This window comes from Hyperolius riggenbachi, chromosome 7 (assembly GCF_040937935.1).
Source record: "Hyperolius riggenbachi isolate aHypRig1 chromosome 7, aHypRig1.pri, whole genome shotgun sequence".
NCBI classification, from domain to species: domain Eukaryota; kingdom Metazoa; phylum Chordata; class Amphibia; order Anura; family Hyperoliidae; genus Hyperolius; species Hyperolius riggenbachi.
Window position 1 is genome coordinate 196951584 of NC_090652.1, and position 26942 is coordinate 196978525.

The window sequence follows — 26942 nt, forward strand, 5'->3', positions numbered from 1 at the left end:
GTCTCCGGCTGCTGGGAGGTTTCTGTACTCTCTAAGAGCAGTATTGCCCTTACTGCCTAAGATCACCTGCTCAGCAGGTGCATTACTCAAAGTCATACTGTTACACCAAACACTCACGATTACATACAGGTGTCCAGAGGTTAGTACTATATCTGTATTATTGGTGATTCTGCAGATCATCCATAATCAGGTATATATCTGCATTCTTGGTGATACTGCAGATCACCAATAATCAGATTCTCTCTGCGTGCTGACACCGATCGTTACAATGAGATAAACATGTGTATCTAGAACTATGTTCCTTTTTTGTCAGTGTAAGGGATTGTAATGAAGGGATTTACAGTACAATTTCTCTGCACTCAGACTGTAGTGTAACTCTCACTAACAACTATTTAGAAGTAAAAAAAAAAAAAAAAAAAAAACGTGCAGGGAACATTTATCTGGAAGCTGAATAACATTTAAAATATACTCTTTACCTTTAAAAACAAAGTAAGCCCATGGCATCCCCCTACAGTCCTATTTATAGCTAGGACTATAGATATATTTATCTCATCAGTTTATTTTCACTTCTATATAATTATAGTGTGTGTGTGTGTGTGTGTGTGTGTGTGTGTGTGTGTGTGTGTGTGTGTGTGTGTGTGTGTGTGTGTGTGTGTGTGTGTGTGTGTGTGTGTGTGTGTGTGTGTGTGTGTGTGTGTGTGTGTGTGTGTGTGTGTGTGTGTGTGTGTGTGTGTGTGTGTGTGTGTGTGTGTGTGTGTGTGTGTGTGGTGTGTGTGTGTGTTTGTGTATTTACATATTTCTAATTACCTATCAATATTATATTTCAAGTCTTAAAGTAATATACTGTAGCCTTAGAGGATGTTAAATTGCAAAATATTTTCTCCTGTATGTCTCTCTCTAATAGGTGGAAGCATAGCTTTAAGGGATCAGTGGATTAATTAAAGCGTGCCTTTCTCCATATGTGCCTTTTCTTTTGTTTGGAAAAGAACAGCTAAGGAGCTAGCCATGCACACCATTCATTTGTTTAGCTCTGTCACTATTGGTTTTAAAAACCTGTCTTCAATTCGTCACCATAATGGACTCCGTTCAGACACGCTCCAGGGACCCTGCTGATGCGCTGACATCAGCTCCCTGAGCATCGTGGGTAACCAGCATATTAAAATGGAGCCAAGCACACGAGATTGTGGGCAGCTGGCTGTGCCCAGTATTATACCAGCAAAGAACAGATTGAAGAGAAAAAGAGACAGGTAAACATTTGGGGTCCCTGCTCACCATTTTGCTATCACAATATGTTTGCGATTTCGTTAAGCAGCACTACTGATTTACAATACGTTACATATATTCACAGAAACATTCATGGAATTTACAGCACTTTGCAGTAACATCTTTTTCATCTCTGACTGTTCCGCCTGGAAATGACAGAAGAGTTGAACTTACCAGCTTCGTGCAACTTAGAAACTAAACATTAAATGAAAAGAACAGATTTATGCACAGATGGCAGACCAAATCAACGTGTGAAATTTAAATCAGGAGCCTTTTAGGTTCTGTATATTTTCTGTTTACAGTAAGATGAGCTAGATGTTGAGGCAAAGTTTTTTTTGTGAAAATTCAGTTTCTCTTTAATAGACAGGCACAAAATGTAATTTAGCATAATTTTTGTCATTGACATTGGTTTTCATATACGTGTTATCATTTTCCAATTCCAGACAAGCCTTTTTTTTTGTTTGAGGGGGGGGGGTAGGGGGGAGTTTAATCATTTCTAACAAGTTATTGCTGCTGTTTGTGTTCTCAGTCCTCATTAGGGAGATTAGGGGGATTGAAAATAACCAAACAGAAGTTTATCTTCGATCTCCCTGTTTCTGTTTTAATATATTTTATTGAATAAGAATTTAACAGCAGTACAACAGTTGTATAACATTGAACAATACTTTTTCTCATTCAAATCATCAGAACAACCAGATTTTTGAAAAACAATACAGTGGGGTGCGAATGTTTGGGCAACCTTGTTAATCATCATGATTTTCCTGTACAAATCGTTGGTTGTTACGACAAAAAATGTCAGTTAAATATATCATATAGGAGACACACACAGTGAGATTTGAGAAGTGAAATGAAGTTTATTGGATTTACAGAAAGTGTGCAATAATGTTTAATCAAAATTAGGCAGGTGCATAAATTTAGGCACCACAAAAAAAGAAATGAAATCAATATTTAGTAGATCCTCCTTTTGCAGAAATTACAGCCACTAAACGCTTCCTGTAAGTTCCAATGAGAGTCTGGATTCTGGTTGAAAGTATTTTGGACCATTCCTCTTTACAAAACATCTCTAGATTATTCAGGTTTGATGGCTTCTGAGCATGGACAGCTCTCTTTAACTCACACCACAGATTTCCAATTATATTCAGGTCTGGGGATGGAGATGGTCATTCCAGAACATTGTACTTGATCCTCTGCATGAATGCGTTAGTGGATTTTGAGCAGTGTTTAGGGTCTTTGTCTTGTTGAAAGATTCAGCCCCGGCGCAGCTTCAGCTTTGTCACTGATTCCTGGACATTGGTCTCCAGAATCTGCAGATACTGAGTGGAATCCATGTGTTCCTCAACTTTGACAAGATTCTCAGTCCCTGCACTGGCCACACAGCCCCACAGCATGATGGAATCACCACCATATTTTACTGTAGGTAGCAGGTGTTTTTCTTGGAATGCTGTGTTGTTTTTCCTCCATACATAACGCCCCTTGTTATGCCCAAATAACTCAATTTTAGTTTCATCAGTTTACAGCACCTTATTCCAAAATGAAGATGGCTTGTCCAAATGTGCTTTAGCATACCTCAAGCGGTTCTGTTTGTGCTGTGGGAAGAGAAAAGGCTTCTTCTGCATTACTTTCAACATACAGCATCTCCTTGAGTAAAGTGCGCCGAATGGTTGAACGATGCACAGTGACTCCATCTGCAGCAAGATGATGTTGTATGTCTTTTGTGCTGATCTGTGGGTTGACTCTGACTGTTCTCACCATTCGTCACTTCTGTTTATCCGAGATTTTACTTGGTCTGCCACTTCCAGCCTTAACTTGAACTGAGCCTGTGGTCTTCCATTTCCTCAATATCTTCCTAACTGTGGAAACAGACAGCTGAAATATCTGAGACAGCTTTCTGTATCCTTCCCTATACCATGATGGTGAGCAATCTTTGTCTTCAGGTCATTTTAGAGTTGTTTTGAGACCCCCATGTTCCTACTCTTCAGAGAAAATTAAAAGAGGAGGGAAACTTACAATTGACCCCCTTAAATACTCTTTCTCATAATTGGATTCACCTGTGTATGTAGGTCAGGGGTCACTGAGCTTACCAAGCCAATTTGAGTTCCATTAATCAGTTTTAAAGGTTTTGGAATCAATAAAATGACAACAGTGCCCAAATGTATGCACCTGTCTAATTGTGCACCTGTCTAATAGGTTCGCGAACCTAAAATAGGAGGTTCGGGCCATCTCTAATTCTGCTTTTTAAGACAGCTGAGCTGCGTCATTACCATCCGCTAAGCTGCTCTAAGTGACGGACTTCACTGATAGTAGCAGATACTGCAGATGATTTATAATGGCTGGCTCACGCCGTGCTGTTCTCACATGTAACTAGCACTATCACAAGTAAATAGATAAAACAGGCTGCTAATTAGTTACTTACTTAGCAGCCTGTTTGTTTATTTACTTAGCTAGTTACATGTGAGAACAGCAAGGCTCTCTGTAGTGAGTGAGCCAGCTGTTATAAATCAGCTGCAGTGTCTGCTACTATCAGTGAAGTCCGTCACTTAGAGCGGCTTAGAGCATGGTAATGACGCAGCTCAGCTGTCTTAAAAAGCAGAATTAGTGATATCATCTACTTTTTTTAACACAAGGTCTATGGAGAAATGTATGCTCTCCTTATTAAATAACTGATATGTGATTAATGGAAAACAATAATTTTCACTAAACTGCCCCTTTAACTTGAACTGAGCCTGTGGTCTTCTATTTCCTCAATATGTTCCTGACTGTGGAAACAGACAGCTTAAATCTCTGAGACTCTGTATCCTTCCCCTAAACCATGATGGTGAGCAATCTTTGTCTTCAGGTCATTTGAGAGTTGTTTTGAGACCCCCATGTTGCTACTCTTCAGAGAAAATTAAAAACGGAGGGAAACTTACAACCGACCCCCCGTAAATACTCTTTCTCATAATTGGATTCACCTGTGTATGTAGGTCAGGGGTCGCTGAGCTTACCAAGCCAATTTGAGTTCCAATAATTAGTTATAAAGGTTTTGGAATCAATGAAATGACAACAGTGCCCACATGTATGCACCTGCCTAATTGTATTGAAACAATTATTGCACACTTTCTGTAAATCCAATAAACTTCATTTCACTTCTCAAATATCACTTTGTGTGTCTCCTATATGATATATTTAACTGACATTTTTTGTCGTAACAACCAACGATTTATGCCCAAACTTTCGCACCCCAATGTATATTAAAGGCATAGCTAAAGTTAGCTATTTACATAACATAGTAATATTGCTGATCGCCGATTGAGTGTGATAGTCTGAACAAACAAATTGATATGAAATGAAATGAAAAAAGGAAATAACAAATAGATTTGTTTCTTTTCAGTTTATGGTAAGGATACATGTGTTGGATCTCCTGCAGTAATTTGAAAATAACTACATTATCATTACACAAGTTATATCTCATCCACAACAAAACATTTTCACTTAGACATTTTCAGTTGGTAATCAGAGGTTTGAGTATATTCATCCCACCTCTTCCAGGTGTTTCGAAAAGATGTTAGTGTATATTAAGTTTACTGTATATCAGATCCTCCATTTTCTGAATAACTTTAGTAAGCCACGTTGTAAGAGTGGGAACATCTTTTTTTTCCAGAGGGCAAGTTACATAGTTATTTGGGTTGAAAAAAAGACATACGCCCATTGAGTTTAACCAGAAAACAAAGTAAAACACCAGCCTGCTCTCTCACATATTCCTGTTGATCCAAAAAAGCTTAAAGGGAACCAGAGAGGAACTTAAAAAAAAAAAAAAAGCTTTTATACATACCTGGGGCTTCTTCCAGCCCCATAAGCCTGGATGGCTCCCATGCCACCATCCTCCGCTTCCTGGATCGGCGGTACCGGGTCCCGTCACTTCCGGCGGACGCGGCCAATTGTCCGCATCACAGGGGCTCCCTCCATACCCGTACGCATGCGGCTGCGGTAGTAAGCAGCCTCATGCGTACATATATGGAGGGAGCCCCGTGTGATGCGGACAATTGGCCGCGTCTGCCGGCCGACTGGCCGACTGGCGGCCATGACGGGACCCAGTAGCGGCGGATCCAGGTAGCAAAGGACGGCGGCGTGGGAGCGATCCGTGCGTATGGGGCTGGAGGAAGCCCCAGGTATGTATAGAATCTTTTGCCTGGGGCCGATGGTTCCCTTTAAGGGAGGGGTATGTCTAGGAAAGATGTAGGAGCAATCCATCATCACTTTCACATCTCCAACATATGTTTGGGACATCTGGATTAAATTTGTGTAAAATTTCGGGGGATCGGTACCACAGTGTTTGAAATGTAAAGTTCTGTTCTTGTGCCCATGAGTCTCTTGGTGATTTATGGGTATTTCACAAGATATTTTCCCATTGTTGTCTCAAAATGTTTTTTGCTAAAACATAGTTCCATCATTTTTGGTAATCCAATAAATCATCAGAATTGGTCGGGAGAAGTGCATATGCCCTGCAAAGAGATGTTGCTTAGGGCTTGGTGCCAGAAATTTCCTCAAAGACAGTTCTGGTAGTTCTTAGAGCTTTTTTAGACTTTAATGAGTTAATATAATGCCTGATAGTATTGCCATCTGGGTAGAATATGTGGTGCTGTAAACTTTGAACACTGAGACCAGCTAAATGTGTGTTTTTGAGCAAACAGTTGTCAATTCTTGGAATTTAATTTCCTGGCTATCCATTAAGGACGTTTTTATCTATACCTGGTTCAAAGTTTGGGTTTTGTTTTAAAGGGGTACGTATATTTCCTACACTTGAAATTTTATTTTTTTACAGGTATGTATAAAAGCTTTGATAGTGGGTGTAATTGAGATGGGTGATCTATTGTGGCTTTTAGGTCCTGGTTAGGATTGCACCATAATAAACTTTGCAATGGACTATCACATGAGTAATTTTCAATATTTGTCCATTATCTTGGTGTTGTGATGTCCGCCCAATTCAGGATCCTGACCAGGTGTGATTCCAGATAGTAATTTGTAAGGTCAGGTAGGTCAATCTCCCTGTTTCAATCGCTCAATATTTTAATGGTATGATATTTTAAACCAGGGTTCCATGACAAAATAGTGCCACTTCCCCCTTTTTCGTGGGACAAAATAGCCCCACTCCACCATTGATGCGACTGACGGATTGATTGGCTGTTTTTTGCACCTGGTTTGAAGACGGCAGCCAGTGGACCAGTGGAGAGTGACAGTGTAACAGGAGACCAGTAATGGAGTGGGAGGACCAGTGGTGGCGTGACAGAAGAAGATGGGGCAGCATAGGAAAAGACAAGGCAGGACAGAGGCAAAAGAGAAGGAGAGGGGAAAATGCAGAAGGGTGAGTACAGTACGTTATCCCCCCCCCCCACCCCACTGAGCACCAATTTGAAAGGCAGTTTGAGGGGTTTGCACAAAAACCACTGATTGGGGACATCATTAATCCATTTTCTATGTGGAGTGATGGCTGCATTTCATATTATGGGGGTTCATGGCTGCACTTCACATTTGGGGGATAATTGGTGCATCTCATACAGGTGAAACTCGAAAAATTAGAAATCTTACAAAGGTCAATTTATTTCAGTAATTCAACTCAAAAGGTGAAACTAATATAAGAAATAGACTCATTACATACAAAGTGAGATATTTCAAGCCTTTATTTGTCATACTTTAGATTATGGCTTACAGCTCTTGAAAACCCCAAAATTGAATCCCAGAACATTAAAATATTGTGAAAATGTTTTATATTCTAGGCTTAAAGTGTCAGACTCTAATCAGCTATATAATCCAAAATGCCTGCAATGGGTTTCTATCTCATATAATGTATTTGTTTCCCATTTCAAGTTGAATTACTGAAATAGATGGAGTTTTGCACGATATTCTTATGTTTCAAGATTCAACTGTATGTGGAGGTCATGCTGCATTTCATAAATGGGGGTGGCGGCTCAGTCGGGCTCAGTCTGACTGAGTGACGTCAGCCGGGGCTTTCTGTGCCTGCGCAGAAGGTCCACGCATGCACAGAAGGCCCCCTGCTGCTCTCACACAGCAGCTTACCAGAGCAGATTGCGGCTGCACGGCGGCGCTGAGGAGGACGGCGAGGGACGCATCCATGCTTATGGGGCTGGAGAAAGCCCCGGGTAAGTAAAAAATAGGCTTTTTATTCATCTCTTGGTCTCTTTAAGTAACTCATCAGCTCAACATCTCTTCATATCTTCATACAAGTTTTAATCAGCTTCCAAATGCACATGTAAAAAATGTATAAAACAAACATAGCATAAAATCTTAAAGCAGTTCTGTAACGATCGGTGTCAACACGCAGAGAAAATCTGATTATTGGTGATCTGCAGATTCACCAGTAATGCAGATATACACCAGATTATGAATGATCTGCAGAATCACTAATAATCCAGGTATATCTAACCTAAGTAGCACTTTGAGAGAGAACTGCCAGAGGAACTGGAGGTAAGAAGAAGAAGGGATTTCACCTCAGACTGTGGGTGAATCCCTAGGCCAGAGGCTCCCTAGGAGAGGGGCCTAGGCTAGGTTGCAGGAAGCCCTGCTGCTAATATTAACAGACTTGCCCTAACTAGGTGTGAGGGCCTATTCTCTATGCCCTGGAACCGGGCTAAGATATAACACAGAAATGACACAGTATCCTAGTCTTGGGTGTGAGGTCCGTAGTCACAACACCCTGGAACTGGTCTAAAGCATAACATAGAACTGACACAGTATCCTAGTCTTGGGTGTGAGGTCCGTAGTCACAACACCCTGGAACTGGTCTAAAGCATAACATAGAACTGACACAGTATCCTAGTCTTGGGTGTGAGGTCCATAGTCACAACACCCTGGAACTGGTCTAAAGCATAACATAGAACTGACACAGTATCCTAGTCTTGGGTGTGAGGTCCGTAGTCACAACACCCTGCAACTGGTCTAAAGCATAACATAGAACTGACACAGTATCCTAGTCTTGGGTGTGAGGTCCGTAGTCACAACACCCTGGAACTGGTCTAAAACATAACATAGAAGTGATGCAGTATCCTAGTCTTGGGTGTGAGGTCCGTAGTCACAACACCCTGGAACTGGTCTAAAGCATAACATAGCATAGCATGAGAAAGTATTCTAGCTCAGTGTGGATTCCCAGGTCCTTCCTGGTTCAACCACACTGTTGGATCTGACTGAGGTATGTGTGCTAACACGTAAGCATTTGCAATGGCAGACGATGTGAGACTGAGGGACGTGTGGTTATATAGTGCAGCGCTGCCCAGCGCCGCCCAGTCCCTTCCAGCCAATCTGCATACAAACTTGGATCAGCTGACCAAGGGAGTCAGATGATCCCTCTCTGCTTCCCATAAAGCTTCTGTCTCGCCGCGCACGCGCGTGTATTCCCCAGCCTATGTGCACAGGAAGGATGCAACAGATCAGACACATGTCGCCGCGCGTAAGCCGCCGGACTGGACGCGGAAACGGCCGCCACGCCGTCAGAGCATGCGGCGGCCATTCCGCAATCCTTTACAAGTTCCCTACCATTGCTTCATGTTTCTATGCCCCTGTGGACTTCACTTCAGCACCAGGGGTGTAAATACATGTATCACGCTGTTTACATCGACATGTGTTCCCATTCTTTGATCACAGTGCTAGTAATGAATGATGATTTGGTATCAATGAGATGCCGATTGTGATTCACAGTTCTTTACTACTGTATATTTCTTTTTGACCACTAGATGGCCCCATACTATCCCGTGTACTGAACAGTGCACAAGATAGTATGGGGACATCTAGTGGCCAAAAAGAAAAATACACCTACAAATGTTAATAAATAAAAAAAATACCCAATTTTAGCCCTCCTATCTATATAACTGTAGTTATTGTTATTGTTAAAAAAAAAGTAACAGCATAAAAAAAAATAGTTACCTTAGGAACTTTTTAATATGTATGTCATTAGGGTATATCACTACTACTACTTAGGGCTTGTAGTTGTTGATTTAGTATGAAGAACTGCAAATGGAAAAAAAAATACACCTTTATTTTCAAATAAAATATTGTTGGGATACATTGTACTAGGGACACAATTTAAATATTGTAATAGCCAGGACAAAGGAGCAAATAAAATGTGTTGGTTGTATCTCTCACAGCACACTTTTAAAACTATAATGGCTGAAAACTGAGAAATACAGATTTTTTTTTTCATTTATTTCTTATTACTCCCTTTAAAATGCAGCTAAAATAAAACAATTATTAGCAAAAAGTACCACCCAAAGAAAGCCTAATGTGTGGTAAATAATAGGTGATAAAGTTATTGGCGAATGAATGGGAAGAGTATGAAATGTGAAAATTGCTCTGTTTTTAAAGGGGAAATAACCTGTGGTAGGGAAGTGGTTAAAACCAATTGGCTGTCTTTGCTATTTAGTGCACTCACATCTCCAGTGATTGTTTACGGCACATCAATGAACCGACAGGCCGCTCCTACTTCCTCATTGGAGACATCACCAATGAGGAATTAGAACTAGCCAGAGAAAATAAACAAGCCAGGAGAAGGAATATCAAGGCAGTGAGACAGGGCACTATAGCCCACACACAATAGACACCACTGTTGGTTCATTGATGTGCTATGAGCAACCACCAGATTTGAGAAAGCACTATAAAGACATGCTGCCTGGCTCAGCCAAAGCATTTAAGTCTGTTTATGGAGAAGGGAGGGGAAAGATAAGAGAGGCACAAGCAGTTGGGAATAAGTATTGAGCAATAGAACTCAATTGTCATTGCTTATTTAGTGATACAGCAGCATGGATCACTAAATGACATCATGGAAATAGATTGTAAGTGATCTTTTGGTGGCTTCAGAATCCGGGAAGCACCTTGTCTGAAGAGTAAACTGAAATAAACATAAAAAAGGATTGCTTACAATTTCTGTGTGTCACAGGGTATATGACCCCCTAGACACTTCACACCTTAGGTGTAGGCTGACAGGCTGCTCAAATCAGCAGTGTCCTGCTCTTAAAAACCAGGGGTCAAGGCGTATTAGCAAAGCGGTACTCTGGCTCTCCATGTAGATTCCAAGGTTACAGGTGGCTGCGTCACCAGGATCAACTGCTGATGGCCTGTATGCTATCAAATTATTCAGATTATTATTATCCCCATGACACACAGAAACTGTAATTGCTCTTTTTTATTGTTGTAAATTACATCATGGTGTCAGAATTCTAGCGGTTTGTTCATGCAGGAAATGCTGCCATATGTATATGTTTTAACCACTTGAGGACCGCGGGCTTTACCCCCCTTAAGGACCAGGCACTATTTTTCCATTCAGACCACTGCAGCTTTTACGGTTTATTGCTCGCTCATACAACCTACCACCTAAATGAATTTTGGCTCCTTTTCTTGTCACTAATAAAGCTTTCTTTTGGTGCTATTTGATTGCTGCTGAGATTTTTACTTTTTATTATAGTCATCAAAAAAGACATGAATTTTGGCAAAAAAATGATTTTTTTAACTTTCTGTGCTGACATTTTTCAAATAAAGTAAAATTTCTGTATACATGCAGCGCGAAAAATGTGGACAAACATGTTTTTGATTTAAAAAAACCCATTCAGTGTATATTTATTGGTTTGGGTAAAAGTTATAGCGTTTACAAACTATGGTGCAAAAAGGGAATTTTCCCATTTTCAAGCATCTATGACTTTTCTGACCCCTGTCATGTTTCATGAGGGGCTAGAATTCCAGGATAGCATAAATACCCCCCAAATGACCCCATTTTGGAAAGAAGACATCCCAAAGTATTAACTGAGAGGCATAGTGAGTTCATAGAAGATATTATTTTTTGTCACAAGTAAGCGGAAAATGACACTTTGTGACAAAAAAAAAAAAAAAACCTTCCATTTCTTCTAACTTGCGACAAAAAAAAAATGAAATCTGCCACGGACTCACCATGCCCCTCTCTGAATACCTTGAAGTGTCTAATTTCCAAAATGGGGTCATTTGTGGGGTGTGTTTACTGTTCTCGCATTTTGGGGGGTGCTAATTTGTAAGCACCCCTGTAAAGCCTAAAGCTCATTGGACTTTGGGCAGTTAGGCTGCAAAAAAGTGCCACACATGTGGTATTGCCGTACTCAGTAGAAGTAGTATAATGTGTTTTGGGGTGTATTTTTACACATACCGATGCTGGGTGGGAGAAATATCTCTGTAAATGACAATTTTTTTAATTTTTTTTACACACAATTGTCTATTTACAAAGGTCTTTCTCCCACTCAGTATGGGTATGTGTAAAAATACACCCCAAAATACATTATACTACTTCTCCTGAGTACGGCTATACCACATGTGTGGCACTTTTTTTTAACTGCGCTAAGGGGCCCAAAGTCCAATGAGTACCTTTAGGATTTCACAGGTCATTTTGAGAAATTTTGTTTCAAGACTACTCCTCACGGTTTAGGGCCCCTAAAATGCCAGGACAGTATAGGAACCCCACAAATGACCCCATTTTAGACAGAAGACACCCCAAGGTATTCCGTTAGTAGTACGGTGAGTTCATAGAAGATTTTATTTTTTGTCACAAGTTAGCGGAAAATGACACTTTGAAAAAAACCAATAAAAATCTATTTACGCTAACTTGTGACAAAAAATAAAATCTTCTATGAACTCACCGTACTACTAACAGAATACCTTGGGGTGTCTTCTTTCTAAAATGGGGTCATTTGTGGGGTTCCTATACTGTTCTGGCATTTTAGGGGCCCTAAACCGTGAGGAGTAGTCTTGAAACAAAATTTCTCAAAATGACCTGTGAAATCCTAAAGGTACTCATTGGACTTTGGGCCCCTTAGCGCAGTTAGGGTGCAAAAAAGTGCCACACATGTGGTATCGCCGTACTCGGGAGAAGTAGTACAATGTGTTTTGGGGTGTATGTTTACACATACCCATGCTGGGTGGGAGAAATAACTCTGTAAATGGACAATTGTGTGTAAAAAAATCAAAAGATTGTCATTTACAGAGGTATTTCTCCCACCCAGCATGGGTATGTGTAAAAATACACCCCAAAACACATTATACTACTTCTCCCGAGTATGGCGATACCACATGTGTGGCACTTTTTTGCACCCTAACTGCGCTAAGGGGCCCAAAGTCTAATGAGTACCTTTAGGATTTCACAGGTCATTTTTGTTTCAAGACTACTCCTCACGGTTTAGGGCTCCTAAAATGCCAGGGCAGTATAGGAACCCCACTAATGACCCCATTTTAGAAAGAAGACACCCCAAGGTATTCCGTTAGGAGTATGGTGAGTTCATAGAAGTTTTTATTTTTTTGTCACAAGTTAGCGGAAATTGATTTTAATTGTTTTTTTTCACAAAGTGTCATTTTCCGCTAACTTGTGACAAAAAATAAAATCTTCTATGAACTCACCATACTCCTAACGGAATACCTTTGGGTCTCTTCTTTCTAGAATGGGGTCATTTGTGGGGTTCTTGAAACCAAATGTCGCAAAATGACCTGTGAAATCCTAAAGGTACTCATTGGACTTTGGGCCCCTTAGCGTACTTAGGGTGTAAAAAAGTGCCACACATGTGGTACCGCCGTACTCAGGAGAAGTAGTATAATGTGTTTTGGGGTGTATTTTTACACATACCGATGCTGAGTGGGAGAAATATCTCTGTAAATGACAATTGTTTGATTTTTTTTACACACAATTGTCCATTTACAGAGATATTTCTCCCACCCAGCATGGGTATGTGTATAAATACACCCCAAAACACATTATACTACTTCTCCTGAGTACGGCGATACTACATGTGTGACACTTTTTTGCAGCCTAGGTGCGCTAAGGGGCCCAACGTCCTATTCACAGGTCATTTTGAGGCATTTGTTTTCTAGACTACTCCTCACGGTTTAGGGACCCTAAAATGCCAGGGCAGTATAGGAACCCCACAAGTGAGACACCCCAAGGTATTCCGTTAGGTGTATGGCGAGTTCATAGAAGATTTTATTTTTTGTCACAAGTTAGTGAAAAATGACACTTTGTGAAAAAAAAACAATAAAAATCAATTTCCGCTAACTTTTGACAAAAAATAAAATCTTCTATGAACTCGTTATACACCTAACAGAATACATTGGGGTGTCTTTTTTCTAAAATGGGGTCACTTGTGGGGTTCCTATACCGCCCTGGAATTTTACGGGCCCAAAACCGTGAGTAGTCTGGAAACCAAATGTCTCAAAATGACTGTTCAGGGGTATAAGCATCTGCAAATTTTGATGACAGGTGGTGTATGAGGGGGCGAATTTAGTGAAACCGGTCATAAGCAGGGTGGCCTTTTAGATGACAGGTTGTATTGGGCCTGATCTGATGGATAGGAGTGCTAGGGGGGTGACAGGAGGTGATTGATGGGTGTCTCAGGGGGTGGTTAGAGGGGAAAATAGATGCAATCAATGCACTGGGGAGGTGATCGGAAGGGGGTCTGAGGGGGATCTGAGGGTTTGGCGAGTGATCAGGAGCCCACATGGGGCAAATTAGGGCCTGATCTGATGGGTAGGTGTGCTAGGGGGTGACAGGAGGGGGGGGTCTGAGGGGTGCTGTGGGCGATCTGGGGCAGGGGGGGGTAAAATCAGTGTTCTTGGGTGCGACATAGGGTGGCTGCAGCCTGCCCTGGTGGTCCTTCAGACATTGGGACCACCAGGGCAGGAGGCAGCCTGTATAATACACTTTGTAAACATTACAAAGTGTATTATACACTTTGTATGCGGCGATCCGGTGTTTAGTAACCCGCCGGCGCTTCCGAACGGCCGGCGGGTTACAGCGCGAGGTGGGCGGAGCCAGTCCCCGGGCGGCTGATCGCGTCACGAATGACGCGATCGCGCCGCCCATGCCCCTACAAGGACCTCCGCCATTTGTCAATACGGCGGTCCTTGCGGGGTCCACTTCCCGGCCGCCAATTGTTTATACGCCGGTCGGGAAGTGGTTAAATGTGCTATGAAAGACTTCTGTATAAAGCTGTGAAGTAAGAGTACTTTATTAAAGTGTTGCTCTGGGACTTTTAGACAGAGAGTTTTAGAAAGTGAAACATAAATACAGAAGCTAGAACATTTTGTTTACATTGCAAGCGTCTTTAAAATGGTAAGGTTATATATAATAAGCGTACTGTGTGAAGACTGAAAGAAAGAAGTTTAAAGATCACATTACTGCAGCAATCATATATGTTTATTTACTCTGTTATTACACATACATATTATTAATCAATACATTCCTTCTAAAAAAAGAAATTGTCATTGTTAAACCCTATAATTACATATAATAAAATGTATAACTTTACATTGACATGCTGGATTCTGCAGACAAAGTTTGAAACACATTTCAGATTGGCGTATGGCGTATGAAGTCCTATCAAACATTCTGGAATGTCAACAATTAACATTGCAAGGTTTCTTTCTATTGTCTCATATTTAGGAATATTTAGGACAATGATGCCATCTGGCATTTTTTTTGTAATATTTATAAAATCATTATATACAATTAATATTTTTACCTCTTCTTTAGAAAACAATTATAAAATAACAAAAATAGAATTAAATTATTTGATAAATTATCAGTAAACATGTTATTTTTATTCTATAAGAATAGTTACAGTGTTTAAATAAGCATTATAAATTGCTGTAAACTTTAAGTTACAGATTCACAGCTTTGCTGTGTCAAAATGACCGACACATTCCAAACTAATTAGCAGAGGGAAACATTCTCATATGTAAATCCTAAAAAGAGATAGATATAATATTTAATAGTCTCAATGTCTGGGGCAATTAGGTTGAAAATCAGGTCAGAGAAAAAGGAATGTATACAAGAAGGCTGGTGTGGTGATGTCCATGTTTAACTAAAGATGTCAAACAGACCCGATAAGCAAATGTCAGTATGTGTAAATATCCCAAACTACGGCAATTCCCACAAATAAGTCAAATACGGAATTTGTAAACAAAATTAATCAACCCCTTCCCGACCAGCTAACGCTGATAGGCGTCTGGAAGGTGGCTCCCCCAGGACCGCCTAACGCTGATCGGCATCAACTCCGGGGGGCGGAGATTAGCAGGGATAGTGCGTGCGAATGTGCACACATCTCCGATGAGTTACGGAGCTCCACTCCGTACACAACCTGCCAGCTGCTGTAAAATAAATGAAAAATGGCTGCAAATAGGGCTGATCGGAACAGCTGAATTCCGATTTCGTCGAAATTTCGTGTACCGCATGCGAAAACCGAGTTTCATGTTCCGAATTTTCGTGTTCCGAGTGCATTTCTATTGAATTAAATAGTGTTAACTTCTGCGGTTAATTGTAAAGCCCCCTTACATGCTATCATCACCAAATTTGCCATGTATGTTAAGCAGATGAGTAGGAACATGGTAAAAAAAAATTGTGAAAAGAGCTTATAGTTTTTGAGCAAATCGATTTCAAAGTTTCATAAGAAAAATGTTTTTTAAACTGTGTAAAATGACACTGCTGCAGAACAGGTTACTGCATTCCGAGTTCTGTATACATATTGTATACATTTCATGAAAACAGACAGCGTGGGGTCCCCCCTCCCAAGCCTCCTTAACCCCTTGTCCCCCATGCAGGCTGAGATAGCCAGAATGCGGAGTCCCGGCCACGTGGGGCTTCGCACCCTGAGCTATACCAGCCCGCATGGTCCATGGTATGGGTGGGCTCTGGAGGAGAGGGGCGGCCAACCTCCCCCTCTCCTCCAGAGCCCTTGTCCAATCCATGGACAAGGGGCTCTTCCCCACCTCCGGTGCCCCAGGAGGGGGTGGGGGCCGCCGACGTCCTGGGGGGTTCATGGTGCCATCCGGGGTTCCCCTTTAACAAGCGGACCCCGGAAGCCGCCCCCTCCCCAGGAGAAATGAGTATAGGGGTACACGGTACCCCTTACCCATTTCAGCAGAGTTAAAAAAAGAAATAAAAACACGACAACAAAAAAAGTCCTTTATTGTTCTAAATTAACCAGGGATACTTACCTTGCGATAATCTCACGCGAGTAACCTCAGGAGTGGTCCCACACCAGTATCCTCTTATGACATCCCACCTCCCTCCCACACTGACGAACTCCCACCACTGAATGGTCACAGTCAGCCTCTGCATCTGTATAGCAGAGGCTGAGAACATAGTGTTGGGCGAACAGTGTTCGCCACTGTTCGGGTTCTGCAGAACATCACCCTGTTCGGGTGATGTTTGAGTTCGGCCGAACACCTAATGGTGTTCGGCCTTTTTAGTTCGGGTTCGCCCGAACGACTCAATGCCCGCCGAACAGGGCCGAACAGGGCCCCTGTTCGCCCGAATACGGCCCCCCTATGGGGTCGCAGGCATAAGGGGGGAGCATGCCCCGATCGCGGGGGGGGGGGGGGTCGGAAATTCCCCCCACCCCCTCCACTAGCGCTCCCCCCTCTGCCCGCTTCCCCATAAAAAAGTTTGCGTAAAGTTAATAGTACCTAGTGGTGGCTGGCTGGCTGTGGTGATGAGATGAGTGAGGAGGAGTCCGATCGACTAAGAGACACGTTGAGGCCGGGCAGCGGGCGGTTCAGCGGTAGTACCCTTGTGGTACTTCCGCCCTTTCTCTGACCTCACGTCCTCTACGTGATGACGCATACGAGGGTACACGTCACGCTGCACACTCCCCCCCCCCCCCCCCCACCTCCAGAATTCCAGCCAGCCAGCGGAACGGCTTACTGAGAGTGATAGCTCTGTGTGCCGCTGGTCTGGTATTCTGCACTGACACTGTCCAATCACGCTCTCACAGTACTTCCTGTGAGGGCGTAATTGGACAATGCAATGCAGGAGACCAGACCAGCAGCGGCACACAGAGCTCTTCTCTCGGTAAGTGATTCCTGCTCGCTGCCGCTGCTGGCTGCAATTTTGGAGGGGGAGCACGGAAGGGGGACCCTAGATGAGGGAGGGGGGAAGGCTTCCACTCCTCCCCGCCACTCTGTGCCCACTGCCCCCCTTCCAGCATGGGGGCCCCCACTAACTGGTGACCTGCCTACCTAAACTGGGGACACCTATAGACCTGGGTATATCTATACTGGGGACACCTATATACCTGCCTACCTAAACTTGGAAACTTGGCAACGAGCGGGAATCACTTACCAAGAGAAGAGCTCTGTGTGCCGCTGCTGGTCTGGTCTCCTGCATTGCATTGTCCAATTACGCTCTCACAGGAAGTACTGCGAGAGCGTGATTGGACAGTGTCAGTGCAGAATACCAGACCAACGGCACACAGAGCTATCACTCTCGGTAAGCCGTTCCGCTGGCTGGCTGGAATTCTGGAGGTGGGGGGGGGAGTGCGCAAGGGGGGGCCCTAGGTGAGGGAGGGGAGGCTTCCCCCTCTCCCCGCCGCTCTGTGCTCACTTTCCCACCTTCCTGCGCTGTGCCCCCCTCTATCCTCTTAGGAGGTCCCGCGCACCTGCCGATCCTGCAGAACTCCTGGGGATGAATGGCTGTAGACAGCCTCTGCAATCTGTATTGCATAAGCTAGAAACACGAAAATTGTTTGCTAAAACAAGAATTTTTGGCAAACAGTGTCATAAACAAAATGGCTGCTGGGGAATCCCCGTTCCCCGGAGGCCACCTCAGAGTGTCAGAAAACGCGTTATTTCACATGAATGGGTGTGTCCAGAGGATTAGGGAACCTCCTGCTCTGGTCACCTGGACCCACCATCTATGTGAAAAATCACTGGTTTCGCCACTCTAGTGTGGCCTCCAGCGATCGGGGATTTCCCAGTGGCCATTTTGATTGCATCACTGTTTGCCGGAATGTCTTATTTTAAAGGCAAAATTTTCGTGTTCTCAGCCTCTGCTATACAGATGCAGAGACTGACTGTGACCATTCAGTGGTGGGAGTTCGTCAGTGTGGGAGGGAGGTGGGATGTCATAAGAGGATACTGGCGTGGGAACACTCCTGAGGTTACTGGCGTGAGATTATCCCAAGGTAAGTATCCCTGGTTAATTTAGAACAATAAAGGACTTTTTTCAATGTCGTGTTTTTTTTTCTTTTTTTTAACTCTGCTGAAATGGGTAAGAGGTACCGTGTACCCCTATACTCATTTCTCCTGGGGAGGGGGCGGCTTCCGGGGTCCGCTTGTTAAAGGGGAACCCCGGATGGCACCATGAACCCCCCAGGACGACGGCGGCCCCCACCTCCTCCATGGGCACCGGAGCTGGGGAAGAGCCCCTTGTCCATGGATTGGACAAGGGCTCTGGGGGAGAGGGGGAGGTTGGCCGCCCCTCTCCTCCAGAGCCCCCCCATACCATGAACCATGCGGGCTGGCATAGCTCAGGGTGCGAAGCCCCACGTGGCCGGGACTCCGCGTTCTGGCTATCTCAGCCTGCATGGGGGACAAGGGGTTAAGGAGGCTTGGGAGGGGGGACCCCACGCTGTCTGTTTTCATGAAATGTATACAATATGTATACAGAACTCGAAATGCAGTAACCTGTTCTGCAGCAGTGTCATTTTACACAGTTTAAAAAACATTTTTCCTATGAAACTTTAAAATCGATTTTTTTCAACAACTATAAGGTCTTTTCACAATTTTTTTTTTTACCATGTTCCTACTCATCTGCTTAACATACATGCCAAATTTGGTGATGATAGCATGTAAGGGGGCTTTACAATTAACCATGGAATTTAGCACTATTGACTTCAATGTAAACGCGTATTCGGTACTCGGAATTGCCGAATTTTCGGGTTTCGAGAGCTTACTCGGAACTGCCAAATTCCGATGGCAAACTCGAAATTCGGAATCCGAGAGCTCAGCCCTAGCTGCAAATACTTGTACAGCACTCACTGCGATCTAGTGCAGTGATGTACGGGGGACAGCTCAGTCACTCAGCTGTCCCCAGGAGAGACTCACAAACAGATCGCTCTCATAGGCTGATGCCTATAAGAGACAATATCACTTGGGTGGGAGGGAGGGAGAGTGAAAGAAAAAATAAAACAAAGGATTTTATTGACAAAAATGAACATTTAAATGAATAAAAAAAATGTTGCAGCAGCAATCAGATGCCACCAACAGAAAGCTCTGTTGGTGGCAAGAAAAGGGGGTAAGATTCATTTGTGTACTTAGTTGTATGGCCATGCAGCACACTGTTAAAGCTTCAGTGTGCTGAATTGTAAAACATGGCCCGGTCACTGGGGGAAGGGGGGTGGGGGGGATGGTTGTAAACCTGTGGTCCTCAAGCAGTTACATGTCAAGTATCCAAAACATGAGAAAGAATTGACACACAGAGATCTCAGCCAGTTAGAACCAGAGATTGAGGGAAATTCCAAACTAGTTAGCCATATTGAATAGTTTACTATATAAGTAGGAGCTGAAGCTCACAGCTTTCACAAGCCTACCAATCTCCTGAGAAGACACACAAGCCAAAAGCTATCTTCCCACACTAATTCTAGATGCTGAAGAGATGACAGAGAAGGGGTAGTATGCTTAATGTTCTGGTGATTTACTTTATACATTTTTCAGCATTAAGTTCTGTTAGCAAGAAGTTCTGTTAGAAGCTATTTTTTAAGCTATTTTTTCAAGGTTACTAAGGGTTTTTACACATCTACTTATGCAGATGAGACTACTTTTGATCCTACTTTACAAAACACAAATGTGATATTATTTTTTTAATGTACTTAGAAGACTCATGATTGCTTGGCTATAAAAGCCTGATGAGATGGAATACTGTTAGAAGAAAATGCTACTTGGAACTCTTCATATTTTGTATATATGCTGTATTATAAGCAAATACAATTTTTTTTATAAAATCAAATACTGAGTGCTCTGATTCGTTTCAAGGTATACCATCCTCTATAATAAAACCCTAATGTCTCTGCGTCCCGTGTCCCTGTGTGTGTCCCACATGACCTCTGTGTCGCGCACGCGGGCACGCGTGCGGCGGAAATGTGCGGGCATATACACAGTGACGACCTAGCCCGTTTTTAAACAGGCTTAGGTCCACCAGTCAATATATAATTACAGAGGGTTCAGACCCTGCTATGCCAGATTTATATGCTAGCAATGCTTTAAAGGCTTGATCCTTTAGGCTACTTTCCCACCAAGACGTTGTGTTTTAGGGGACGTTAAAGTGAACCTCCGGACTAAAAATCGACTCAGCAGCACTGAAAAGGCTTTGTGTTTCTTTAACAGTTTCACAGCATCAGAACTTTGTTTATCTTATACAAGCCTCATTTTAAGCGGCACAGAAGAAAACTGCCCCGGCATTTGTCCCCTGATGCTGTGCAAAGCATAATGGGATTTCTGATTTTGTTGTTCTCATTCTGCTGTTTTGGTGAATTTTTTTTTCTTACATTTTGAATTTGACATTTGAAGCCTAGTGTGTGCAGCTGGGAGGGATAATCAGGACACAGGACATTTGGAACTGTGTCTCCTGCTCCTTGTCACCTCCTTTCAACCAAAAAGATGGCTGCCCCCATGACAAAGATGGCAGCCCCCATGAATCACAAACATTTGCCTGTTCTTTTAAAACAGGGTGGGTAAGAGATTATATTACCTATCTATTATAATTAACATAACTAATGTAACTTGATGACAGTATGTTTGTTTAGGCTGAAGTTCCCCTTTAAGGTCGCATAACGTGCCCCTAACGCAACGCATGGTGGTGTTGAAGTTGGACGTCAGATTGAGCTGCGTTATGCAGCTCTCAAAGCAGCCGCTCCAGATTAGTGATAGGAAGTCGGGATCTTTTTAAGGATTCGGATCATTTGAATCGGATCATTGAAAAGATCTGGATCTTTGAACCGAATCATTTGAATCATTTTACTAGGGAAGCAGACCGGGTGAAATGATTAGCAGAACAGGACTTTCCCTGCACTGTACATTCTGTATGTTCCTGTTTCCTCCAGATAGACATCCACTATGAACTGAATCTTTCTTTGTGATGATCCGGATGATTCCACTCACCAAAAAGATCCGGATCAAACGAACGATTCGTTCATGATCCGGAACAACACTACAGTCCCACCACGAGTCTCCTCAGTGCAGTGAATATTAATTAGCCATGTGGCTGGCCGCAGAGGAGGAGGGGAGACCTCCTCCTCCTCCAACATTACTGAGCATGTGCAATAGTCTAACGTGGCTTTAGTCCAGTATAACATACAGCATGCAGCACTTTGTTTAAACGTGCTGCGTTACTATCTAACACAATGTGTGCACTGTGAAACAGCACATTGATTTTACAGTGCTGTGAGTTAGGCTGCGTTACTGGCTGCTGTAACATGGGACTTTAACCACCCACTGTGAAACCAGCCTTACTGAGTTAGTAATCATGCAAAAAGCAAGAACCACTCAGGTTTTTGACAATGGGACCTATTAGAGTTTTACTTGAAAAGAACATCATGGCAGATTTGCTCTTCTCTATTAAAAGGCTAAAGTTTTAAACAGACTTTATATTTTCCTAAGATGATATGATCATTCCTAATCCCTTGGACTAGAGGAGGCCTGGTGTTGCTGGCCTCCCTGGTAGCGATCTACCCTGTCAGATCACTGTCCCTAAGTACCTATTATTCCCTATTGCAATTTCAACTGATGATGATCCCACAGAATGGTGCCCCTTGCATGTCTCTCCCCTTCTTTCTCCATAGAACAGTAGATACTGCTTGGCCTGGAACTGAACATCCTATTTGTAAGAACCAGTTTTATTTATGCAATGCTCTGCTGAAGGAACTGATTTCAGAGAAGACCTGTAATACAGAAGTTCCCTTTAAATCTAGCCATTACTCATAAGGTAATTTCTGGTACCAGGAAGTTTAGATGCCCCAAGTGGAATTTTACCTCCATGCAGTCCCGCCAAAACTGGTTTCTGGTTGACTTGTGATACTGAGAAGCAAAAAGTTGCCATAAAAAGAAGGTGTTACCATCAAATGGGTTGAATCAATGAGTCAAATGAGTCAAACCAATTATTTGTGTTATTATTTTTGTTGGAAAAACACTATAATTCCTCAAAAAAAATTGCTAGTATCAGCTTGGAAATATAAAGCTATGCTTAAATTGAAATGGACACATGGTTAACATTTAAAGTGTTATTACAGACTACGTGAAAAAGTCATACTCTACATGTCCTTTTGACACACAATGAAGAAAAGAATTACCTATCCAACTGTCTTAGGTGCCAAGCCATCCCGAGACTGAGCAAGCATATCTCCATATGCTGACGATTTCCAGTGGTTTCAGGGCACAGATTGAATCCACAAGGTTGGCTGGTCTGTGGGTTGAAATGGATTGAAAAGCTTTGAGTGGTCTGGCCACGAGGGAGCAAGTGACAACTACCTTTTCAGCACTGCATAACATGTTGGCGCTTTATAATTACAAAAAATAATAATAATAAATAATAATACTATTCATCATTTTTTCTTTTTTTCCCCCAAAATGTTGATTTATTAAGCAAATTGTGAGTTAACAACATTCACATATGAAAATAGAAAAAAGCATCCCAAAAAATTTGAATGAACAAGTTGTAGAAATCCGGAACAACAACATGTCAATATCTTATTGCAAACTAGAACTCAGGTACATTATATATACGCTAAGCATAAGACATTTTGATGCCATTTCCACTGATAACATTAGTCTACCATTAAAACAGTACTTGCAAGCTTCTTCCTTACAAGCCAAAGCCAGCATAAATGCTGTGAAATATTGTATTCTGTGTTCCAGTGAAGGAAAAAGAAAGAGAAAAAGAAAAAGAGGGGAGGGAGAAATGACAAAAAAGGAGGCGTCTAATACAGGAAGGAGAGGAAACATAGTTAGGCCTCTTGCACACTGCAAGCAATTCCGATTCAGACTCCGCGTTTTAATCAGTTTTTACATCCGATTCCGATTCCGATTTGCAGTTTGCTCCCTGCACACTGCAAATCGGAATCTGAATCGGATGTAAAAACCGATTAAAAAGCGGAATCTGAATCGGAATCGCTTGCAGTGTGCAAGAGGCCTTAATCAGGCTTTATTTCCCTTCATTATTTAAGCTTGATTAACTTGAGTAGTCAAATGTAAGAAGGAGCTTGTAGTCAACTGAAACTCTTCCCAGGATGCCAGAGTGAACCCATCTTTATCAATTTAGCTTGGTAACTCTAATGTCTTCCATTTCCTAATTATGACTGATACGATGGATCCACTCTTTTAGCATAGGGGTAGATGGTGCTTTCCAATATCTTGGAACAAGAGATATGGCAGCATTGATCTGATGCACCAGAATTTTTGTAGACTATTATCTCTTTCTGTTGTGGGACTTATTATACTAAATTTGCAATGAGGCAGACCAGGCATTGAGACGCAGTGCTGCATGGTTAGCAATTTTTGTGTTGAAATCTACTGCAACTGGTCATTGCTGCATGCTTTGCACCATAATAGAAAAGGTAGGAAGCTAGAAGAAGACACGGAGACCTGATGCAGTGTTTCTGAATCAGGTAAAATGCTAGTCTACCACCTCCACTGCCTGCACTCTACAAGGGGATGCACCGAGAGAGGGAATATGCAATGGGAGAGGGAGGTGCACTGTAGACACCAGGTACGCTGTATAGGAGAGGTAGAGTTGGACCACTAGACACCAACAAGAAGAAAACAACAGCATTTAAACATTTGTAAAGTGCTTTTCTCCCATAGGACCCAAAGTGCAGAAGCTTGTCTCAGATCAGTACATAGTGATGTGTACAGGGAAAAAGTTATGTAATCATAAATGCCAGACTAAACAGGTGGATTTTCAGTTTTGCTTTAAACATGTCCAGGGTTGGAGCTGTCTTGACTAAGTCTGGCAAGGCATTCCACAGGGAAGGGGCAGCATGACAGAAAGCTCTGGCTCCGAAGGTTTTTAGTTGCACTCTGGGGGTGGTCAAGTTATTGGATCCTTTTGATCTGAGGTTGTGGGAGGTCTGATGCAGTTGGTACAAATCCTTCAGGTATCTAGGGCTTAGGTCATGTAGAGATGTGAATATCAGCATGCCAATTGTGAAAAGGATTCCCCATTTTATGGGTAGGCAGTGTAGTGAGCAAAGGATTGGTGTTATGTGGCCATGGCGGGGTAAGCTTGTTAACAGTCTTACGGCAGCATTCTGTACTAGTTGCATGTCTTTATTTGGTCTGTATGAGGGAGAAAGGGAGAACCACTAGACACTAGGGAACACTATACGGTGGTGGGAGAGAGAACCAGAGAAATGATATGGAGATGTTAAAAGTAGTGGCCTGAGTTTCTACCTTAGGTTTATATTGAAATCAACAATTTTACTGGTGTCTGAAGGAAACACTAAGTGCCATGGTTTATACTTGAATCAGTTTATATTCTAGTACAGTATATACGATAACTTGTATCTGAAATAAATGAAGCATTCATTTTAAAACCATGTTTTATATTCATTGAATCTTCCCTTTGCCTAATACGACATCGTGTTTAAAGATCAGAAACCACTGTGTTATAAATATGCAGTAACAGAGGAATTTAGGAATGACAAACTAAACTTATTCACATCATTGTAGTTAAATTAAACAACAGTGACATACCATACACAGAAAGCCAGAATGTCTGGGGCCACTACAATGCAGGATTAAACTGATTTGCCCTCAGTAAAGCACTGAAGGATATCATTGAACAGTTCCCCAGAGTCAGATAGGTGCAGCTTAACAGTTCAGGTATAAAATTACCATGTGCAATAATAATTACACAGAGCGAGTGAACACTCTGTTAAAGTCTTGTAAGCATTTAGTAGTCTGCGGTGTGTTAACTTATTTTTATCGTTCTGCAGCTCAAGAAAGATGTATATTCTGCTGTGGAACATGTTTATTCTGGGAACTCTGAGCTTGCAAGTACGAGGCATGAAGATGAACTATGATAGGTATGAACTTAATTCTCCTATTCTAATGACAATGGCATGCAGTGAGTCACTGTTCAGTTTGTATACACCACTGATTGAGCATTGCTGCAAGAAAGTTTAAAAGTTTGCATCAGTACTAGAATACATTTACAACCAAATGGGATGCATGCTAATTTTGAGAAAATATATAAAATTGAAAGAAACATTTTCAAAGAAACATACAGTGTATATGGCTGTATCAGTTTCATGTACAATAAAACCACAGATCTGTCATTACATTGTTTATGCCGCTCTGTCCTTGGCAGAGTGATCCTTGGCAGGCTATGAGTTTGTGTCTATTACAGTTACTAATGCTGTGCTTTGTTTGTGTCTATTTACAGAAAACTAGCCGACTGCATGGTTTAAAAAGCTATAACTACAAATTCTGCTTTTTAATTTCTATAACTAATGTAAAACAAACTACCTCTTCTTCCTCATATATACGAATGTTTAAAATTGCTGCAAAATATTGATCTGAAATTCAGTTTGGATTTGTGAAATGTGAGCCATTTAAAATAAGGTTTGGAGAGTAGTAAACATTTTTTGAGGAGATAAGATATTTTTGGTATAATGGAGTATAATGCAAATACTACAAACTGCCTTTAACCACTTTACCCTCATGCGTACGAAGTTCTCCGTCCCTTTTTCCATCCTTTCACCCCCAGGGACGGAGAAATCTGTACTTTCCGCGCACCCGCCGCTGCCCGCGCTCCCGCTCGCTGTAGCGCGCACTCCCGCTCGTAAACACGCCGCCTGCCGCTCGCCCGGAGATCAATGAACGGGAAAATCCATTCCCGTTCGTTGATCTAAGCCCCGCAATGATCCGCTGCTTCTCCGCTAAGCAGTGCGATCATTGTGAGAAAAAAAAACCTCTCAGCCTCCTAGTACCGGAAGGACGCTTGGAGGTCGCATTAAACAAAAAGTTACTGTTGCCATCTTGTGGCCAAATAGTAGAACTACACCCTAAAGCATTTTTTACATACAAATAAATTAGTTTTAAACTAAAAATTAACTCCTTACCTCCCACACTCCCCAAATTTTTTTTTTTTGTAATTAAAAAAAAAAAAAATTACAATTAAAAAAAATACATAAATAGTTACCTTAGGGACTGAACTTTTTAAATATTTATGTCAAGAGGGTATAACACTGTTACTTTATAAACAATGGGCTTGTAATTAGGGATGGACGCAAAACTGAAAAAAAATGCACCTTTATTTCCAATTAAAAACATTGTGATAGGGACATAATTTCAACGGTTTTATAACCGGGAGAAATGGGCAAATACATTTCATGGGTTTTAATTACTGTAGCATGCATTATTTGAAAACTATAAAGGCTGAAAACTGAAAAATAATAATTTTTTTCCCACATTTTTTTCCTATTTTACCATTAAAACACATTAGAATAAAATAATTCTTGGCATTATGTCCCACCTAAAGAAAGCCTAATTAGTGGTGAAAAAAACAAGATATAGTTCATTTCATTGTGATAAGTAATGATAAAGTTATAGACGAATGAATGGAAGGAGCCCTGAAAGGTGAAAATTGCTCTGGTGGTCAAGGGGTAAAATCCCTCAGTTGGGAAGTGGTTAAAGAGACCCTGAAGTCTCTTTTTTCCCTGATTTTCTAATATAATCCTGTTAAGAGTTAATGCCTAAGTGAAATCACCGCACCCCTGCAGCAGATGAATGATTTATTACTGAGGATTATCCCTGCAAAGCTCCCGGGTTCGCAGGGCTTTACTTCCTCAAAGAGGCAGAGCTTTACGCTGAAGCTCTGCCTCCTCTGCAGTCAATCTCTGCGGCTCACCGCCTCT

General features: G+C 42.1%; 1 protein-coding gene across 1 annotated transcript in view; it reads left to right on the forward strand.

Annotated features, from left to right (window-relative positions):
- The first annotated feature begins 1073 nt into the window (after positions 1 to 1073).
- Positions 1074 to 26942, forward strand: part of CPO (carboxypeptidase O) — a 216965-nt gene continuing 191096 nt past the window's right edge. The window contains exons 1-2 of the mRNA XM_068247357.1: positions 1074 to 1247; positions 25020 to 25109. Of these exons, the coding sequence (XP_068103458.1) occupies positions 1162 to 1247; positions 25020 to 25109 (176 nt within the window). The 5' untranslated portion in view covers positions 1074 to 1161. The remainder of the gene's footprint in view (positions 1248 to 25019; positions 25110 to 26942) is intronic.